The sequence below is a fragment of the Barbus barbus genome, assembly GCF_936440315.1.
Source record: "Barbus barbus genome assembly, chromosome: 6".
Lineage (NCBI taxonomy): Eukaryota > Metazoa > Chordata > Actinopteri > Cypriniformes > Cyprinidae > Barbus > Barbus barbus.
The window spans coordinates 35,745,934-35,765,192 of record NC_136734.1 but is presented as its reverse complement, the minus strand read 5'-3'; the positions used below and the strand labels follow the sequence as shown (position 1 = coordinate 35,765,192).

Genomic DNA, 19,259 nt, shown 5'->3' with positions numbered 1-19,259 from the left:
TTTTGTGTAGAATTCATGCAGTTGTAATGCCATCTAATGGTGAAAAGCTGGACTGCAGATGATCAGCAGACATGAGGAAGGTCGTGCTAACTCCTTCAACAAATCTGCAAAGAAATATTATTCATTTTATTATTATTGTTATTATTATAACAATCGAACTGACGAAAATCAGAGCGTAAACATACCCAATGCTTCATTAGTTCATTTAGAATCTGATCCAGTGAGATTCATAAGTGCAATTGAATTGGTTCTTTGGAATCGGCCTAAATCGTTTTGCCAGTCGGTCTGAATCATTTGGACTGATCACTGACTGAATTGATCCTTGCACTCCGTGAAATGGTTAACAGGATGCTTTAAAACAGAGAACCAGAAGAGCGCAGGAAGTGGATATTTGCCTACAATTAATGAAAAACCTGAAATTTGTCATTTGTCAGCAACGAAGAAGGTTTTTGTCAAGTTCAACACCTGCATATGCGGCGACTGCAGGTAAAGACATTTTCCTACCAAAAAAGTATCAAAACATTACACATTAAAAGTAACATGTAACATGAATAAGTGCCGTGGTTTTATCATGTAAATGCTGGAATTCACTACACGATTTTAGTACAGATTTACAGATTCCGATTTTTTTTTTTTTTTTTTTTTTTTTTTTTTTTAGCTGATTCCATCAGTTGGAGGTTATCAAACATTTCTGATATTTTGAGCCGATTTTAGAACATGTGTTTTCGTTTGTTGTCACATCTTCTCAAGGCGCACATTTCTGCTTGAGTTTGTTTATCGGAACAACAGTCTGGTAGTGTGTGATCCTCGGTCCTTTAGTGTGTGATCCTCGGCCCTTTAGTGTGTGATCCTCGGCCCTTTAGTGTGTGATCCTCGGTCCTTTAGTGTGTGATCCTCGGCCCTTTAGTGTGTGATCCTCGGCCCTTTAGTGTGTGATCCTCTGCCCTTTAGTGTGTCATCCTCGGCCCTTTAGTGTGTGATCCTCGGTCCTTTAGTGTGTGATCCTCGGCCCTTTAGTGTGTGATCCTCGGCCCTTTAGTGTGTGATCCTCGGCCCTTTAGTGTGTGATCCTCGGCCCTTTAGTGTGTGATCCTCGGCCCTTTAGTGTGTGATCCTCGGCCCTTTAGTGTGTGATCCTCGGCCCTTTAGTGTGTGATCCTCTGCCCTTTAGTGTGTCATCCTCGGCCCTTTAGTGTGTGATCCTCGGTCCTTTAGTGTGTGATCCTCGGCCCTTTAGTGTGTGATCCTCGGCCCTTTAGTGTGTGATCCTCGGCCCTTTAGTGTGTGATCCTCGGCCCTTTAGTGTGTGATCCTCGGCCCTTTAGTGTGTGATCCTCGGCCCTTTAGTGTGTGATCCTCGGCCCTTTAGTGTGTGATCCTGGGCCCTTTAGTGTGTGATCCTCGGCCCTTTAGTGTGTGATCCTCGGCCCTTTAGTGTGTGATCCTCGGCCCTTTAGTGTGTGATCCTCGGCCCTTTAGTGTGTGATCCTCGGCCCTTTAGTGTGTGATCCTGGGCCCTTTAGTGTGTGATCCTCGGCCCTTTAGTGTGTGATCCTCGGCCCTTTAGTGTGTGATCCTCGGCCCTTTAGTGTGTGATCCTCTGCCCTTTAGTGTGTGATCCTCGGCCCTTTAGTGTGTGATCCTCGGCCCTTTAGTGTGTGATCCTCGGTCCTTTAGTGTGTGATCCTCGGCCCTTTAGTGTGTGATCCTCGGCCCTTTAGTGTGTGATCCTCGGCCCTTTAGTGTGTGATCCTCGGCCCTTTAGTGTGTGATGGACCGCTTTTGCAAGTCGGTAAGTAATGCCCAGTGTTTTAAAATCTGTTGAGATTTTAAGTCGTGTAGTGTATTCCAGTCTATGCAACAAAAGAAATGTGGAATTCCACAGTGACATTATTTAGTTTGTTCATTAAGTTTCCCATGGGGAACTTTAGCTGGTCCCCCGGAAGACAAAATATCTTATGTTGATCTTCGTCTGAACTGTATAATTAATTTTTTAGATTGAAGAACAGAAAATGTGGCTTTTGAAAACCCTTGGCCTTCTTGAGGCATATAAGAAATCAGTGTTCAGTAGCACAGCCGGTGATGAGCTCATTTTCCCAGCCTCTGCCGCTGTCTGCTCAGGAGGGAGCAGCTCCCACAGACACTGATACAGCTGCTTTGGATGCTTTCAGTGCTGCATTTATAGAAACTGGTCTGGATATGTGAACATATGCCATTTGACTGTGCTCTGCTCTTTTCAACCCTATAGAGAGTTATGGTATCCCAATCCAAACAGATGGGCAATTATTACTCTGATAAGAAATGTCACTCAATGGCATTCACATGCAGTGTGAAGGGTGTTTGATTGTTCGGACATCATCTGAATTTAATACTTGTCATGAAGAGCTTATCATGTAGAATTCAGTTGTTGCAACTGGATATTTTCTCCACTGAAAACATGACGAAACTCCAAAAACTTACATAGAGCAAAAGTAGTATAGACTACTTTTATGATACTGCTTTTCAGTGGCATTTCACGAATCATAGGAGAGGATCTCTTGAGAACCACGAGTCTGAATAATCAAAAAAAAAAAAGTTACAAAAAAAATAAAAAATATTGTACTTCATATTTGTGATAAAGAACCACTGGCCATTTTTTTTTTGTTCATGATTTTTAAGCTTAAAAACTCCATCCCTCATTCATTGTAACTGCATGGAAAGGAGCAGCTTGTACATTTTTCAAAATTAATTATTTTGTCTTCCACAGGAAACAAACAAAAAAACGTCTTTCAGGGTTGGAATCAACTTGAGGGTGAGTAGCTGATTTTTACTAACTGATCTTTTAAAGGAAATCCTGTGTGATATTGCATTCTACTGCATAATGACGATCAATTGGAGCCCATTTTTGAGGCTGCACAATCATGTTTGCAATTGGTAACATGACAAAATAAATACTTCACAAAAAGAATTATAAAAAGGAAAACTGTTGACATTCAAATCTTATGTAGAATCAGTGTAGCTGTTGTGAAAAAGAAAACAGATGGCTGTCAGATAAAAGGCAGCCTTTAGTATTACACAAACAATATCTTGTGGTGAGAAATGAATAAGAAGGCTGTGTCTATTGAGGTTGGCTTAGAAGATTTGCTTTTTTGTGTAGCTTTTATATAACATGACATACTACATCTATGTTTTTTTATACCTGACACATAATTTATGTGGATGCATGCATGGGCTTACATTAAATTAATTGATTATAGTTCAGCATGTCTTTTGGATTATGTAGCTCAGAGACTCATTGTGTTTGAGAATGTTCAGCTCAGTGTGTCTGTACAACAAAGTGTGTCTGTGTTTTGTGATGGAATGCTATAGTATTACAGCTCGGCGCGGTCTGCAGCCAGTAAAACGTGGTGTTGCCATAGTAACCGCCTGAGATGTTTTACCAAAATGCCCTTGTCGACCTGATAACAAAACATGCATATGAAATGTAAAATTATGACAGTGGATAATCGTACCACAACACATGCATACAATAAAAACCTGCTCTTCTGTGATAAAACAATACTGATACTTCTCAGAGGCTTGTCAAGAATATGATTAGATAATATTGTTTGATAAAATAAACAATGGCTTTTGTAATGAAGCTGTTGCCATGGCAAATGTACATGAACAATGTTGCATCTTAAAACTGCATCTGATTTTACATAGACACTTAAGAGGCGTATTTCATTCATGAAAATTATTAAGGAAAATATTGAAAGCAGAAATATGACTCATCAGAGGGATTTCTGATGACAGATGGCAATTTAGCCTCCTAGGAAATTTTGGCAGTTTATTAAACTGAACTTTCATAATGGATTTAAAATCAGATTGCATAATGCTAAAATTGATAACACATTACGTTATATAGTGCTGATTGTATGTACTATCACAAACTCTTCTAAGTTTCTTTGCTGTTCACATGAAGAGTTATTTGTCAGGTCATGGTCTCTTTCAGAGATTAATTTTAAGTAGAAATATGATAACCATATGGCCAATTTTATTTTTATTGCTGTATGTGCCCCTGATAAAAATTTCTCAGCTTTTTTCTCAGGGTCTGTTTTGTCTATTTCAATTATTTACTTTACTTTATAAAGCACATTTTCACACCCATACCAATTCAGTAACATCATTTCAAAATGAATGTGTCTCAGGTCTGCCATCAGCCGATTATATTTGACCATGAATGCATTCCAAGTAATATCAGGACACCGCTGAGCCCTTGCAATAATACAGCATAAAAATAATTAAGCATATGCCACTTCTCTGAGCTACATGTGAAGCTACTTCACAGTCTCAGTTCTCAAAGGGAAGCAAACAGAAACTATTATGTTTTGGACTATCTGGTAATATTTATAGCCCCAAATGATTTGACCAGAATCTCTATTCTTTTTTTATGTTATAAAAGCTCCCAGACGCAGATTATCCAATTTATGTGCGTGTGTATTTCAGAGTGTGTGCAACACAACATTAACAACCCTGGAATCCTCTCAAGATGTCAGTAAAGCTTGCAAAAAACCATCTGCAAAGGCACAAAAATGGAGTCCGCTTCTTTTAACAGAAGGGCGGTAAAAAAAAAGACTGAAGGAGAGCATAAAAGAGAGGGAGACGGGAAACGGAAAAAAGGAAAAGAAACCAGATTGCGACAGTCGATATTAAAACATGCAGTGAGTGAGAAAGAAAAGGAGAGAGAGAGAGAGGGTGGAGAGAGAAAAGCGAGCTGCAGGCCTTTCCATGGGGACAAACTAGCAGAAAGGCATCTCGCAGTTATTCCTTTCTTTTTCTCTCTCTCTTTCTCTCTCTCTCTCTCTCTCAACATCCTAACGGCAATTGATTTGTGTATGAAAAGCTGGGCGCTTTTCGCCCCCCTTTCGGGCTGTGCGTTTTGAGTGATCAGCTGATGAAGAGACTGGCTGCGCGCTGCAATGCTGGTTTGCTAATTCTGTCTCCTCCAGACTGGAGCCAGCCTGGAGACCACAGTCAGGTAAATCGCTCTCTCTCTCTCTCTCTCTCTCTCTCTCTCTCTCTCTCTCTCTCTCTCTCTCTCTCTCTCTCTCTCTCTCCTTCTCACTTGCTCTCTCTCCTGTGCATAGAGCACGCAATCACACCAGGCTTCAGCACATGGGCACACAGACAGAAAGTGAGAGAGAGAATGTGTGTGTGTGTGAGAACTGTGTCTGGTGAAGGAAAGCATTGCCCAGAAAAATCGGTTGTGTGGATCCTGACACCTTTTTTCTTCTTTCTAGAGCTTACAGGAACAGACTTGTGTAGCGTAACAAGGGTTTTGGCTTGCTGCACCAGTCTCATCTGAATGTGCTTTTTGCAAGCACCATGCATGTTTTGTGTGCAGCGGTTCAGCTGTGCGTCTGTGCATGCGAGCGTATGTGTGTGTGTGTGCGTGCGTGCGTGCGTGTCAGAGTGCATTCCATTATTATACTGTTGATTATTAGGCCTCCTTCCTTCCACATGGTCCCCTGGGGTACGTGTGAATAAATGCATTCCGTGTGTTTCTCTGCGCGCTTTCATATTTTATCTTACGCTCGTGTAGAGAATATTTGCATGAAATGTTTGCGTCTGTGAGGGTTGTCCTCTCACGTCAGTATATTTCGTCTTGTTTTGTCTGATTTCTTTGTGCACATAAAAGTATATGAGAGCGTTTTGTGCGCCGCGCTCGTGTTTGATTTGGACATCAATGGCTGGCGCTGCATGCATAGCGTCATACTCAGATTTCATATTTTCTCTCATATGCGCTCTGCGGCAGGCATATCGCTGCACTTTAATTGCCTTTGTGTAAAACACAGACTGCAGCACACACACAGCCACCCACCAACCCACTGAATTCCGCATTTGCTTATTATCACACGTGAGGCGTGTGCATATGTATAGCCGCTGCGTTCCAGTTCCGTTTTTAATGAAACACGTTCGGCGGACTGTAGGTGAACCGTCCGTTACTGTTCCGTTATGTCAGGTGTATTGACTGGAGAACAGCTTCGCCGTAAACGTAAATCGTTTCATTCACAATGGGACTGAAGATCAGTGTACCTGCGTCTCCTGCCTCCCCAGCAGCCCCTGTGTTGGATCATGCAGAGCTAGTGGGATATTGTTAAGTGATTCTTTATCAAATATTGAAATGGAAGTGAAAGCAGCTGCTCGTGTTAGAGGGGACTGAAGATTGGAGGCAGATTGCCTGGTGAGATTTATAGCCAAGATGATGAGTTGAACCTGGAAGTGATTGGATGAAAGGCCAGAAAGTTCACCAAACTGCTTAGTAATTTAATACTGACTATCTTGATTTATTAATTCATCGTCCTACATCTTGCAAACTTGTACATGTTCATAGTGCATTAATTACCATAAAGATTCAACTGTTATTTGCATAGAGAAGATTGATGGCACAAAACTCTGTTAAAATTAGGTTATGTGATGGTTATATGCCTTAAAGAATATTACAGCAGCAAATTCATATGCACCATCCATTTAATAATTTTTTTTTTTTGCATAATAATGTCCTGAATAGCGCTAAATACATTATAGAATAGTGTTTATAAGAAAAAAAAATACAAATTTTAGAAATTGTAACCTAAACCGTAACTCAGGAGAACTTTACAATAAAGATTAATTTATTAAAGGAATAGATCACCCAAAATTGGAAATTTGCTGAAACTTACTCAACCCTCAGACAATTCATAATGTAGATGAGTTTGTTTCTTAATTGAAACAGATTGGAGAAATTTAGCATAACACTTGCTCACACTGTAAAATAAATTTTGTAGTTTTTACAAAATTTTGGCAGTTATGGTTGCCAGAATTATTTTGTAATAAATACAGAAAAACTGTAAACACATTTACAGAGCAAAACTGTCAAATTTACAGTATAAAACTGTAATTTACAACAAGGAAATTTGAATGTAAACCACTAAATTCAACAACACGCACTGCTATTAAAATCTGTTTTGTACCTTTAACATACTGACAACCACCATAATAATGCAGGTGGTAAAAGAGAAAGCCACATGAAGAATCAAAGCTCATCACAAGTAGCTTCGCCCCAAGCAGAAGTATATACTAATATATAGGTATAAGGTCATTCATGCAAACACAAAACACCATCATGGGAAAACACAATACTTAAATAATGCAATAAACTTTCATTAAACAACAGATGTAACATAAAGCCCAAATGTACATAACTGATAACAAAAACTATTAAAAAACATGATTATTTAAACAAAATACTGTCACGCTGGGAATTCTGGGAATATCACTTTACAGATTTTTTACATCGATTTGTTATTTTTTACTTCTAAAAACTGTACTATTAACAGCATTTACTGTAAAATTACATGATATGTGGTTAGATCTTTTACAGTTTTTCTCTGAATACAGTACAGGAACATACTGTTAACCTATTAAGTTTTTTTATTTCTGTAGTGTTTTTACAAAATTTTACAGTTAAAATTACACTTATTTTTTACAGTTCACCAATGGATTCTGTTCAGTGAATGGGTGCTGTCAGAATGAGAGTTCAAACTTGATAAAAATATCAGTGAGGATACTTTTCAGTTCCAGTTCATGATCACAGTTTTATATTTTTAAAAGTGCAAAATCCTTATTTCTGTCAAATCCGGTACTGCTCATCACTGTTTCCATGTGTTTTCCTCCGTCTCAGGCCATCCAAAACGGAGTGTCTGAGGTTATGGAGGAGGAAAGTAACTTAAAGAAACGAAAAAGCGATCAACAAGGCAACCAGGGCTCTGAGACTGGTCAGGAGGTGGTGGAGAAGGTCAAAAAGCGAAGGGGTCGCCCTCCTGCTGAGAAACTGCCGCCCAACCCTCCCAAGCTCACAAAACAGATGAACACCATCGTAGACATGGTCATCAACTACAAGGACACGTCAGTAGTTAAACACACAGACACATTTTTGCATATGTGCTTCATGTCAGACAGCACAATAAAATGGATAACAGCTCTTTTTTAAAAATATAACCATTCTACAGGTTGGGCCGACAGATCAGTAAAGGTTTCGTTCAGCTGCCCTCAAGAAAAGAGGTGCCAGAGTACTACGAGCTCATCCGAAAGCCAGTCGACTTCAGGAGGATCAGGGTCAGTATGTCATCCTGCAAACCTGCCTGCCTGTCATTATTTCTGAAATGCCCAGTTCTCATCCTCTGCCTCCATCACCCCCCTTTTCCACCAGACTATTCTGTATATCCACACCGACATCCTTTCAGTTCAAGAAATGTCTTGTCACACAAGTTGTGTGTTTTTGCTGGCTGCGTTTTTGAACAATATGAAGGAAGCATCATTTTTTTTTTTTTACAGATTTTAATCAAAATCTGTCATTACTTTAAAAGTTTCACTGGAAATATGGCTGTTTACATACGTTTTTCATTGCTCTTGTATTCTTTTGAATCTTTCCTGGTTTTGTTTATGCAGGAGAGAGTACGTAATCACAAATACAGGTGCATTGCCGACCTGGAAAAGGATATCATGCAGATGTGCCACAATGCTCAGACGTTTAATCTGGAAGGATCTCAGGTTTGACTTATGTACATTGTTTTAAAAATACTTAAAAATTTCTTCTTTGCATTCACAGTGCATTGCAATAGTATTGCAACATTTATGCAGATAGATTTAACAGGTTTTTAGAATTTTTTTTTTCATCTCTGGCTAAAGTTAAAACAGTCTGTTCATATTTGCACTAAACATTAAAACTATTACTTTAGTACTTAAAGGGATGGCTCACGCAAAATTGAAAATTCTGTGATCATTTGCTCACCCTCAGGTTGTTCCAAACCTGTATTATTTTCTTCAGTTGAACACAGAAGACGACATTTTGAAGAATGTTGGTAACCAGTTGTCTATAGCGACTGACTTCATAAAATATTTTTTTCTGTCATATTATGGACGTCAATGGCTACCGTCAACTCTTGGGTTTCCAACTTTCTTCAAAATATCTTCTTTTGTGCTCAACAGAAGAAAAAAAAAATGTAACGAAAACAAACAACTTAACAGAAATCAAACGTAGCGTCACCTGACTCTCTGATCCACATCTACCTATACAGGAATACGGCGCCTATCTCGGTATACATATAGGTATATCTAAGGTCCCTTAGTTTTATCAGTAGTTTTTTGCGTTGCTCAATAGCAAATTACGCTCCTCCATCCCCAGCTCCTCCTCTCATCCAGGCAGGATTCAGCCTTCTAACTCTCCTTTGAATCAGACTAATTTCTAAAATGTGTATATTAAATTATTGAACATTAATGATATCTGTAATACATGTATGTTGGTTCTGTTCTGTCCCCAAAATGAGCCTGAATATTTTTTTTTCGTCAATTTGTGTTAGTCAATATAGCTGATGAATTGTGTGGAGATTGTTAAATGTCTCTCTATATCTTAGATCTTTGAGGACTCCATTGTTCTGAAGTCTGTTTTTGAGAGTGCAAGACAGCGAATAGTGGAACTCAGCGAGGAAGACAATGATGCTGTTGGAAGCAGTGAAGCAGATGCTGGCCATTTTTTAAATCTAAAGCGTAAGTCAAAACGCATGCTTTGTCTTGTCCGGTTAGAGATGCAATAGATTATAATCAGTAAAACCTAAAATACAATAAATGCATAAGACAATGAATCAAAATCAGTCAAATTATTCATGATAAAGTCTGTATTCTTTGTGTAGAGTGTGTAAATGTTTTTGTCTTAAAAGCTCCTGTTTCGGAATCAACAAATCCCAAGCTGGATGAAAAAAAGGAGAAAAATAAAACCGATCCTAGTAATGCCAGTTCAAAGGAAGTCACAAACAGTGACGAAGACCTTGGCAAAGAATGTGAGAATAACACTAGAGGACTATTAAATTAGACCCCAAATGACAGTCTGATATAAAGAGCATTGTATGCCATTTTAAGAACATTGTATGGCCATTTCAGTCCAGTTTCCTTGATGTTTCGGTCAAGGAATTGCTCAGAATGTGATCTCTAATTATTATGGTTGCTAAAAATTCCTTTGTAAAACCTTTGTATTCTAAAAATAACATTAATGCGGTGCTTCTGCAGTGACGCATCTGAAATTGGCATTGTTTTCATGTATTTATAAAATGTAAATAAGTCATAAACCCAAAATAGATATAAAATATCATGGTAAAAAAGGTCTGTAAGACCGGACTGCCTGAAAACTTTCACTCTTTTTTTTTTTTTTTCCCCAAGGATGGAGAAACTGTGGTATGGCATATTATGATATTGTATGATCATTTAAACGAATGCATTCAATCTTTCAAGATGGTATAAGCTGTGCTAAATTTGCAAGCTATTATGTCTCTGCTTCAGAGAATTTTTAATCTGTGGTTTTTGTGACTATGAGCACTTTGTCATCCCCTCTTTGTACGTTTCCCTTTCCTTCATTAACTGTTAACATCTTTAAAAAAAAAAAAAAAAAGAAACATTTTTATCCAGCAGCTCTTTATCTTTCTTTAGTTGTCACAGGATCTTAACTATCTGTACATAGAGGAGTTGGGCACGATGGCAGTGTATTCTTTGGTGACAGATCAGATACTGCCCTCAAAGAGAGGCACCTATTGATGATGCGGTCACGTTTGTGTGTGCAGTTTATGATGGATGGGGGAAGTGGTGTGTTTGTGGACAGATTCTGAAATGAAAGTGTATGGGGTTTATATGATGTGAAAGGGCAAGTTTGAGTCACCATATTACAAAAATAAACATTTTTATGAAATCGCAGGCACTAATATGAATCAGTTTCCTCTTTTTGCTTTGTAGGTAATCTAAAGCTGTTGTAAGTAAGATTTTAGATTCACATTAGGCTACTTTAGCTGATTAAGCTTTTGGAGCGTTAAAAGCTCACGGACACTGCTTTATGTGAAATCGACCAATCGTTTGGGAGTCGTTGGGCAAATAAGGTAAAAATAAATGCATAAGAAAATGAAAGTGTGCATGCATGTCAACCTGTTGTTGGGGACTCCCAAAACCGAAATATGAATATTTCATAACCCATAATAGGGGCACTTTACATAAGGATAATACTACAATATGCTACAATGTAATGCTACAAAATAATAATAATTATAATAAATTGTTTAATAAAAGTAAAAATGAATTAAATTAAGAATGCTTGAATGATTAATATATTATTAATCCTTGATGCATTGCATATTTAATACATTGTTGTTATTATGTGCCGTTCAAAAATGGGGTCGTAAGGTTTTTTTAAATGATACTTTTATTCTGCAGGAATGCTACATAAAAAGATTGGACAATAATACATTAGGCCTATTATTATTGTTGTTGTTGTTAATATTTGCTTCTATCTAACCTGTGTATAAAAGTGCACATCAGTTTCCACGTTGTTTTCTGTCCGCTTTACTTTCACTGCATTGAAAAATTGAAGTTGAGAGAAGAATTGTAAATCACAGATCATGCATTAATAGATTTTGTGGTGAGAAATAAGGCATTTAACTACATCGTCTTAAATCTTATGCGCACTCTTCACTTTCGATGCAAACACTACATGTTTTCATATGCTGCCTGTTAATACAGTTCAAATGATTTAGCCTGGCTTTCATTTCTGATTTAGTCATTTATTATCATAAATTATTATTATTTATTGTACAGGTTTTTGGTTAAAAAAAACTGGTTTGGTAAGGCATACATAATATTTGGATATGTTTGTTGAAATTTGTTATGGTAATAACTGTACTGTTTATAGCTAAACCTGTCAATTTGATTTAGTAGCCATGTTTTTTTTTTTTTTTTTTTTTTTTTCTTGGTGTGCTATAACAATTAATTATTACTCTGCAGGAACTGTGCAATAATTGGCAGTATCGAAAGAATAGATTAGAATTATTGTAAATGTTAGTGGTAGTAGAGGCTAATTACAAAATGTTGGTCTGATTAAGGACCTTTGAGAAGCAACAAGCAAGAAAATGTACTTTTTATAAGAGAAACCGTTCCTGACCAAATTATCTGGTATCAAATGATCAATTACTCTTTCATGTGTTTCATAACAATAGAGAGAATTAAAAAAAAAAATAGTTTGAGTTAAATTAATCCAAGTTAGAAAAACTGGAGAAGAATAGAGGGGAAATGTGCTATTTGTAGAGGTTGTTAAAGCCAATGTGATGCCATTTGTAGTAATTTTACTATAGTTGATAGCCTTAAGGATTTTCTCCTTTTTTATGTTATCCCTTAAACTTAAAAGTCATTTCAGTAGACAAAATGCATATTCACACTGTTTCCCCCTGTTCTTTTTCTTCTGCATTGAATTACTTCTTTAAATAATCTCTCATTTATGTATTTGTTTGTATATTGCATGTTAAATAGCAAAGGTACTTTCTTAGTATAAAAGGTCACCAGTTCATTAAACAGAATATGAAGAACCAGACAAAAACAGTTTATCGAGCTCTCATATATGCTGACATTTATTAACATCCAAGTAACTCCATGAAACCATTAGACGTGCTTCTCTTTTTTTTGTCAGACCACATTGACACTAGCTCTGATGACCTCAGTTATTATAGACATAATATCACTGGCACCAACTCACACAACTATGGCTTTACAAAAAGAATCAATTATTAATATTAAGGCATTACATATCACGATCTAACAATAAACAAGAAATGAGTGATTTAATCACCTTATAGCGATTTCCAACATGAAGACTTGATTTAACATTTATTATTTGTAAGGCCATTTTAGTGTTACATTGGAAAGCACATAAAATTATTGTCATATAATTAAAAATAAAGGTTGATACTGCAGCACCTTAATTTTAGTGCCCTCTTATCAAGATGTATTTTCATAGAATCTGTGAGTTGCATAACCTATATGATTCTTTAATTATTAAAACAGCGAGCATGTGCATTATAAATTCTTCAGATTGATGTGTTTCATCCAGGATCAGTAATAAGGTTCTTTAAAGCACCACGTATATGGATCTAAAAAAGCTTTAAAACTATACCTATAAACTATTAAGCTATAAAATTATTTGGAACCTAATTTTTAAGTGTAACGAAGACATATAATCTGCATGTGAGTATTCCAGAAAACCACTAGATGGCGCCAATAAACTAAAGCTGCAGTTAGTTAAAGCTAAACATGGACAATGAAGAAGGGGGGAAATATCAAAACCCAGGACAGGGACAACAAAATAGCAGCAGCTCTGCACCAGTAATTAAAAAAAATATCTTTCTTAGACACATATTTTTGCAAGAAAATCTAGAAAAAGGTACAGCAAATGTCCCTCTTAAAGGGACGGTTCAACCAAAAAAGCTAATTATGTCATTATTTAAAGATTATTCAAGATGTTACAAACCTGTATGACTTACTTTCTTCTGTTGAGCACAAAAGAAGATATCCTGAGGACTGTTGGAGGCCGAACAGCTGACGGTAGCCATTGACTTACACAATATGAAAAATGATATGGGTGTTTCTACGACTACTCTCCAAAATAGTCTGTAATACATATAAAAAGGTCAGCAAATAATATGGAGTCATTAAGATTTTAATCTGGAGCATGATTATTTTTTGTTTTTCAACTCTTCTTCTTACAAAATGTCCTTACCGCAATGTTACAATAACGTGCATTATACATTTTTCTTTTTTAATTTGTATAAAAATGTAATATTTCAATAGCTTTTTCAAATTTTGTGCAGTTTTGTAAATACGGATATTAAAAAACAATACACAAAATAGGGGATTTCATGGTTTTCTCTGTCCCATGTACAATTTAGACAGCTTAGATGTCAGTTGTTTCCATACACACTAAGGATAACATATTTAGCTTTTAATGACAGATGTTGCAATTTCAATGTGTAAATCATCTCAATTTAAGTGTTAAAATATTTTTTTAAAAACCAAATAAAGCGGAGCTGTGGTAATGATATATTGTGTCGGTAAGGACACAATGTTAAAGTGCCATGAAATCAAAAATGGGCTACAGTAGTAAAAGAAACAGAAAACAGGAGGTATTGCATGTGTAAAAGACAGTAGTAGTTTTACAGTAAAGAACTCAAACTGTCATTACAAGTTTCTTTGAAAGCCTGAAACAACGCTTCCTACATTTTTCAACTGAGGCCACTGCCTTCTTCAGCTTGTACTTTGCATCTCTGAGATTGTAGTACATCTTTGATTCTTTTTTTAATAATTTTTTAGGCCACTCTTAAAGGGTACGTACACCCAAAAATGAAACTTTTGTCATTAATTACTCACTTGCATGTCGTTCCAAACCCGTAAGACTTTCTTTCATCTTCAGAACACAAGTTAAGATATTTTTGATAGAATCTGAGAGCTCGCTGACCGCTCACGGACACCAAGGATATTACCGCAATCAAGGCACAGAAACGTAACAAGGAAACAAACCCCTGATGTCACATGGGCTATTTTACTGATATCCTTACTGTGTTTCTGTGCCTTGATCATGGTAATATCATTGCTCTCTATGGAGGGTCAGAAAGCACTCAGATTTCATCAAAAATATCTTAATTTGTGTTCTGAAGATGAACGAAGGTCTTACAGGTTTGGAACAACACGAGGGTGAGTAATTAATGACAGAATTTTCATTGTTGAGTGAACTAACCATTTAAGAGCAGCTGCACATTAGGTAAAGGTTCTAGTGGAGCAGCATGTAGGTCAGCGTCAGATGAGGATAGTGGTGGTGTGTCTGTTGCAACAAACTGATTTGTGGCATGCAGTACTTTGTTTCCTTTCTCTTTCTGTAACATACTTTTTCCTTCTGCAGATACTCTGCATACCTCTCTGGGTCTTTTCTCATTTCCTCTCTGCATTTCTTTGATCTTATTGTTGATGAATTTGGTCTCATCTAGAGTTACAAAATGACATGTTTAAATATAATTTACAATAGTGTTAATTTTGACAGCAAATTTTGATTTAGTTTTAGTCATAGTCTTTTGACTAAAATACCATTTAGTTTTAGTCATTTTTTAGTCATTTGAATTGTTTTTAGTTTTAGTCTAGTTTTAGTCGACTAAGGCCCGACAGGGTTTAGACTAAGCCAGGATTTGGCCATAGTTCAATAAGGACATTTAAGTAACTTTTATAAACGTGCCTTAGAAAAAAAACATTGGTGTGCATCCTGAGACAAAATAAAGGCTCAGACTTACATTTTAGTCTAGGACTAGGCTTAAGCCTCGTCTGTGAAACCGGGGGTAAATATCATAACCTTTTAATCGACTAAATCTACAGTAAATTTAGTTGGTTAAAATCTAATGGGATTAGTTACAGTGCATTTATTAAGCATTTCTCTTAAATTTCCAAACTCATTATATAGGTTTGATATTAAGGTTTTATCATGATAGACACCGATTTAACTGCGGTGACACACAACATGCCTTTGTTAAAATTAAATAAACCACTTCTCATAAAGAACAAGAACATAGTCTTCTTTTTAATGAAATACCGATGGTTATATAGGATAATTATGCATTCTTTATAGCAACTTGTTTACTATATTCTTCATTCTTTCAAGCAGACATTATTTATTTCTATAAATAAATTTTAATTAATCTTTAGGGCTACTAAAGTTTTTCAGTCAAAAGCAGTGAGTGATTTTCTGTCTTTCTTTTGTTGCTTGATTAACATCAATGCCACAGACAATAGCAACTTAATTAGACTACTATCCCTTTAAAACCGAATGCACAGCTGCAATGGATGCAATATACTGATACACATTCTCCCTACTGTTTACGTTCACTTAAGACGTGTTTATGTGAATGCTCGTCAAAACGGACATCTTGACATCATTTTATGTGTAATTCTCCGTTCATGCGAGAGCGCGCTCAGAAAACCAACCGGACTGAATCGAGTTCTCTCTTGCGTCGTCAAATTTATCCACACGTCTGCTCTTCTCTTACTCTCACATATTGACATTTTTGAACGTTTTATGAGACGTGCAGCAAGTGTATTATAGCTTATGTCCTGCCGTTTCATATATATGAATCTAACCTCCTAGCTACGCACTACCAGGGGCGGATTTAGTGAATTGGGGGCCCCAGGGAAATATAGGACTGGGGCTCTATACGTTTGAAACGCGTGAGCGAACTGAAGGCGGGGAATAGTAATTATAAATGTTACACTTGTATATGTACGTATATACATGTAAACTACAAACTATCGCTGTGCATCTAAAAATAATATCATTATTAGGACATAAATTGTACTTTAATCTCTATGGCACTTTTCCGATCAAGTCAAATGACGTCACGCTTTATACATTGTTTCAAAGATATTAAATAGTAGTATTAATATTGCAGTAATATACACTGAACAAAAGCTGTTGATGCGAGCGAGCCGAGTTCGATTTTGCCTTTTGTCAAACTCATGCAACTCCTTTTCCCATCACATACCAGATCAGAAAGGCATTCATTTTCAATAAAAAATTAAGTAAATATTTGAAAAGTGGAAATTAAACACCTCATTACTAATACAATGTGCTTAGCTGTAAGTAGGTTTTCGTCCCAATAAAGTGGCATTCATCAAATAAAATGTATGATCATTTACACTTAATATGTTATTGCATAGGGTTTTATAACTACTATTTACACGCTTGTTGCTAAAGAAAATGCTGCTATTTTAGTGTAAACAGAATTTATCATTATTTGCACTTAGTATAACTAGAATATATACATTTTTCCAATTAGTGTAACTGCCAAAAATATCATTGTTCAGTTAAAAACAGCTCAGTGTTAATTCAGTTCTGTCCAATAGCCTATGTAAAGTTCTTCAATTATGAAATTAGTTCAATTGGGCAATGTAGCATTGTTTACTAATACGAAGCCTTATTAACAAGCCTTTGTAAAAAGAATGGTTAGCACATTTGTTTGTAAGGTAACAACCTTGACAGCTGTGCTGAATTAATGTTTGTGTTTGTTGTGACAATTAAGCATACTATGAAATATTTGTTGCTTATTGTATACTGTTTTACACACTATTCTTTAAAAAATAGTAGGTAGTAGGCACTGTGTACTGGGCAGTAAGCAAGTATGCCATTTGGAACACAGCCATGGTCTCACTTGTTTTGTTTCTATTGAATCAGCTGTTTTGAAGGAACTGTTTGATATGAATGATTCAGTAAGTAATTTATTAAAACAGGGACTTGCTGCCACCTACTGGCGGTTTTATTGTCATATTTATTTATCTATCCATGACAAGCCTAAACCAGGTGCCAGAACAAAAACACATTCAGCTAAATATTGTTTAATTATCAATATTGACCAAAATTCCTCTATTTCAGGCCCAGAAGGAAAAAAAAAAAGTTAATTTAAATAAGGGTAATTTTTCATTAAATTGGATTGGATTGGATTGGATTCAATTTATTGTCATTGCACATGTAGGTACAAGGCAACGAAATGCAATAAAGAAGAAGAAATACAGCATAACATGAGGAAAGAGAGGAGAAAAAAAATTGTCCTCACACTACGCTCCTGAACGAGAGTGCAGTGTGAGAACAGACAAAAACCTCAGCATAAAGCACAGTCAACACAGGAACATAACTTGCATAGTAATCCTAGTTCAGACGAAACAGCCATCCGGCCAGCAGCCATTACAGCGCAAACACACGGACCCGTTATCACTGACAGGATGAAGCGACGAAGGCGTGGGATGGGGGTAGGGAGGTGTATGAGTGTGTGTATGTGTAAGTTCGTGTGAGTTCGTATGCCTTGAAATCCGTTTCGCCAGCACTCCAAACCAGTCGACTCAGTTCGCAGGTTGTGATGCGACATAGCAATTGCCATGGAAACGACCTTGGACAGAGCACAAGCGCCCGACAATAACAAGGTGTTTGATGGGGGGAGGGAATGGAAGAAAGAGCGTCTCCCTGCAGTATTCACCGGAGAGTTGATACCAGAGCGGCCTTGCCAAGCCGTTCTGTTGTGGGAAGCCGGAAAGAGATAAGATTGTTTTGTCTTAGGGCGAACAGCTGTCTTCCAGTTTCACAGCTATTCTCATTGTCCATTCTGATCTGCTTGTCCATCAATTTTTCTTTCCAAAGCCGAGAGCTTAGCCGTGATCGAATCCATATTGCGGTTAATCGCCTCTGTCTCCGAGGCGACCGCTCTGCCTACAGCCTCCATCATGACGGGCAGCCGTGAGAGGTTTTGGATAGCCAGTCCCGTCTCCTTAATTTTCTGATAATTTAGGGCAACGCCTAATCCAAATAGCAGAAACCCAGTTATCATTGTTCCGAATAAGATGATGTCTTCAATGTCCTCCACGGAGAGAGCCGCCAGACACACGACCCGCCATTTTAAATATAAACCTTTTTAAAAATGAGACCAATTTTGTAATCATTATGTAAAATTAGCCACAGGACCACAACATGTACACACATTCTGTACAGAATTTCCAAAAAACACAATAAATAACAGATACTTCCACATGTAATCTAACACAATCATCAGACATAAAACAGCATCGAAACGCTTTAATGTTATGGAAGAAAACGGCGACCAATGAAGAGGTAAAAAATGACTGTTAAGGGGGAAGTGGTGTGTGGCCAAGTATGGTGACCCATATTCAGAATTTGTGCTCTGCATTTAACCCATCCAAGTGTACACACAGTAGTGAACATACACCCGGAGCAGTGGGCAGCCATTGATGCGGTGCCCGGGGAGCAGTTGGGGGTTCGGTGCTTGCTCAAGGGTCTCACCTCAGTCGTGGTATTGAGGGTGGAGAGAGTGTTGATTATTCACTCCCCCACCTACAATCCCTGCCGGACCTGAGACTCGAACCCACAACCTTCAGGTTACAAGTCCAACTCTCTATCCATTAGGCCACGACTGCCCTAGTGGATAGAGCTTAAGCTTAAGAGTGTTGATCGACTCTTCATACATCTACGTTTTGGTTATCATTCTGAATCCAATTCATAGTCTTTTTTCAGCTTTTTGTTCAAAATGTTGTTTATTTCTTTATTTTTTTAGGAAATTTACCCACATTCAAGTGTTTAAAAAAAAAAATGCATGAAGCTAGAATAATGTTTTGGTTTACAAGCAGATACCCTGTTCTTTCTTTCGATGTTTTGTATGTTCAGATATTCAAAATAACAAAATATATACAAATTAATACCTAAATAGGGACGTAGTAGTATACCTAAAGTATAATGTAAAGTTCACTTAAAGACAACTTATGTGTATACTTGCAGTATTTCTACTACACAGTAGTTTACTGAGACTATACTTCAAAATATACTAAAAATGTTACTACAAGCATTTAATTAGTAA

At 37.0% G+C, this 19,259-nt stretch overlaps 1 protein-coding gene across 3 annotated transcripts; it reads left to right on the top strand.

The window, feature by feature from the left end:
- Positions 1–49: 49 nt before the first annotated feature.
- On the top strand, positions 50–10,749 carry LOC306871331 (putative global transcription activator SNF2L2). Of its 3 annotated transcripts, XM_079419163.1 has the most exons (7): positions 50–486; positions 2,747–2,791; positions 7,685–7,908; positions 8,013–8,118; positions 8,452–8,553; positions 9,417–9,549; positions 9,720–10,749. In XM_079419163.1, exons 1-7 carry the CDS (start codon positions 472–474, stop codon positions 9,869–9,871), a joined length of 777 nt encoding a protein of 258 aa, XP_079275289.1. In that variant the 5' UTR covers positions 50–471; the 3' UTR covers positions 9,872–10,749. The 3 variants fall into 3 exon arrangements, with proteins under 3 accessions (XP_079275289.1, XP_079275288.1, XP_079275290.1); XM_079419162.1 differs by lacking the exons at positions 50–486; positions 2,747–2,791 and adding an exon at positions 4,685–4,999; XM_079419164.1 differs by lacking the exons at positions 50–486; positions 2,747–2,791 and adding an exon at positions 5,386–5,494.
- The last annotated feature ends 8,510 nt before the right edge of the window (positions 10,750–19,259 follow it).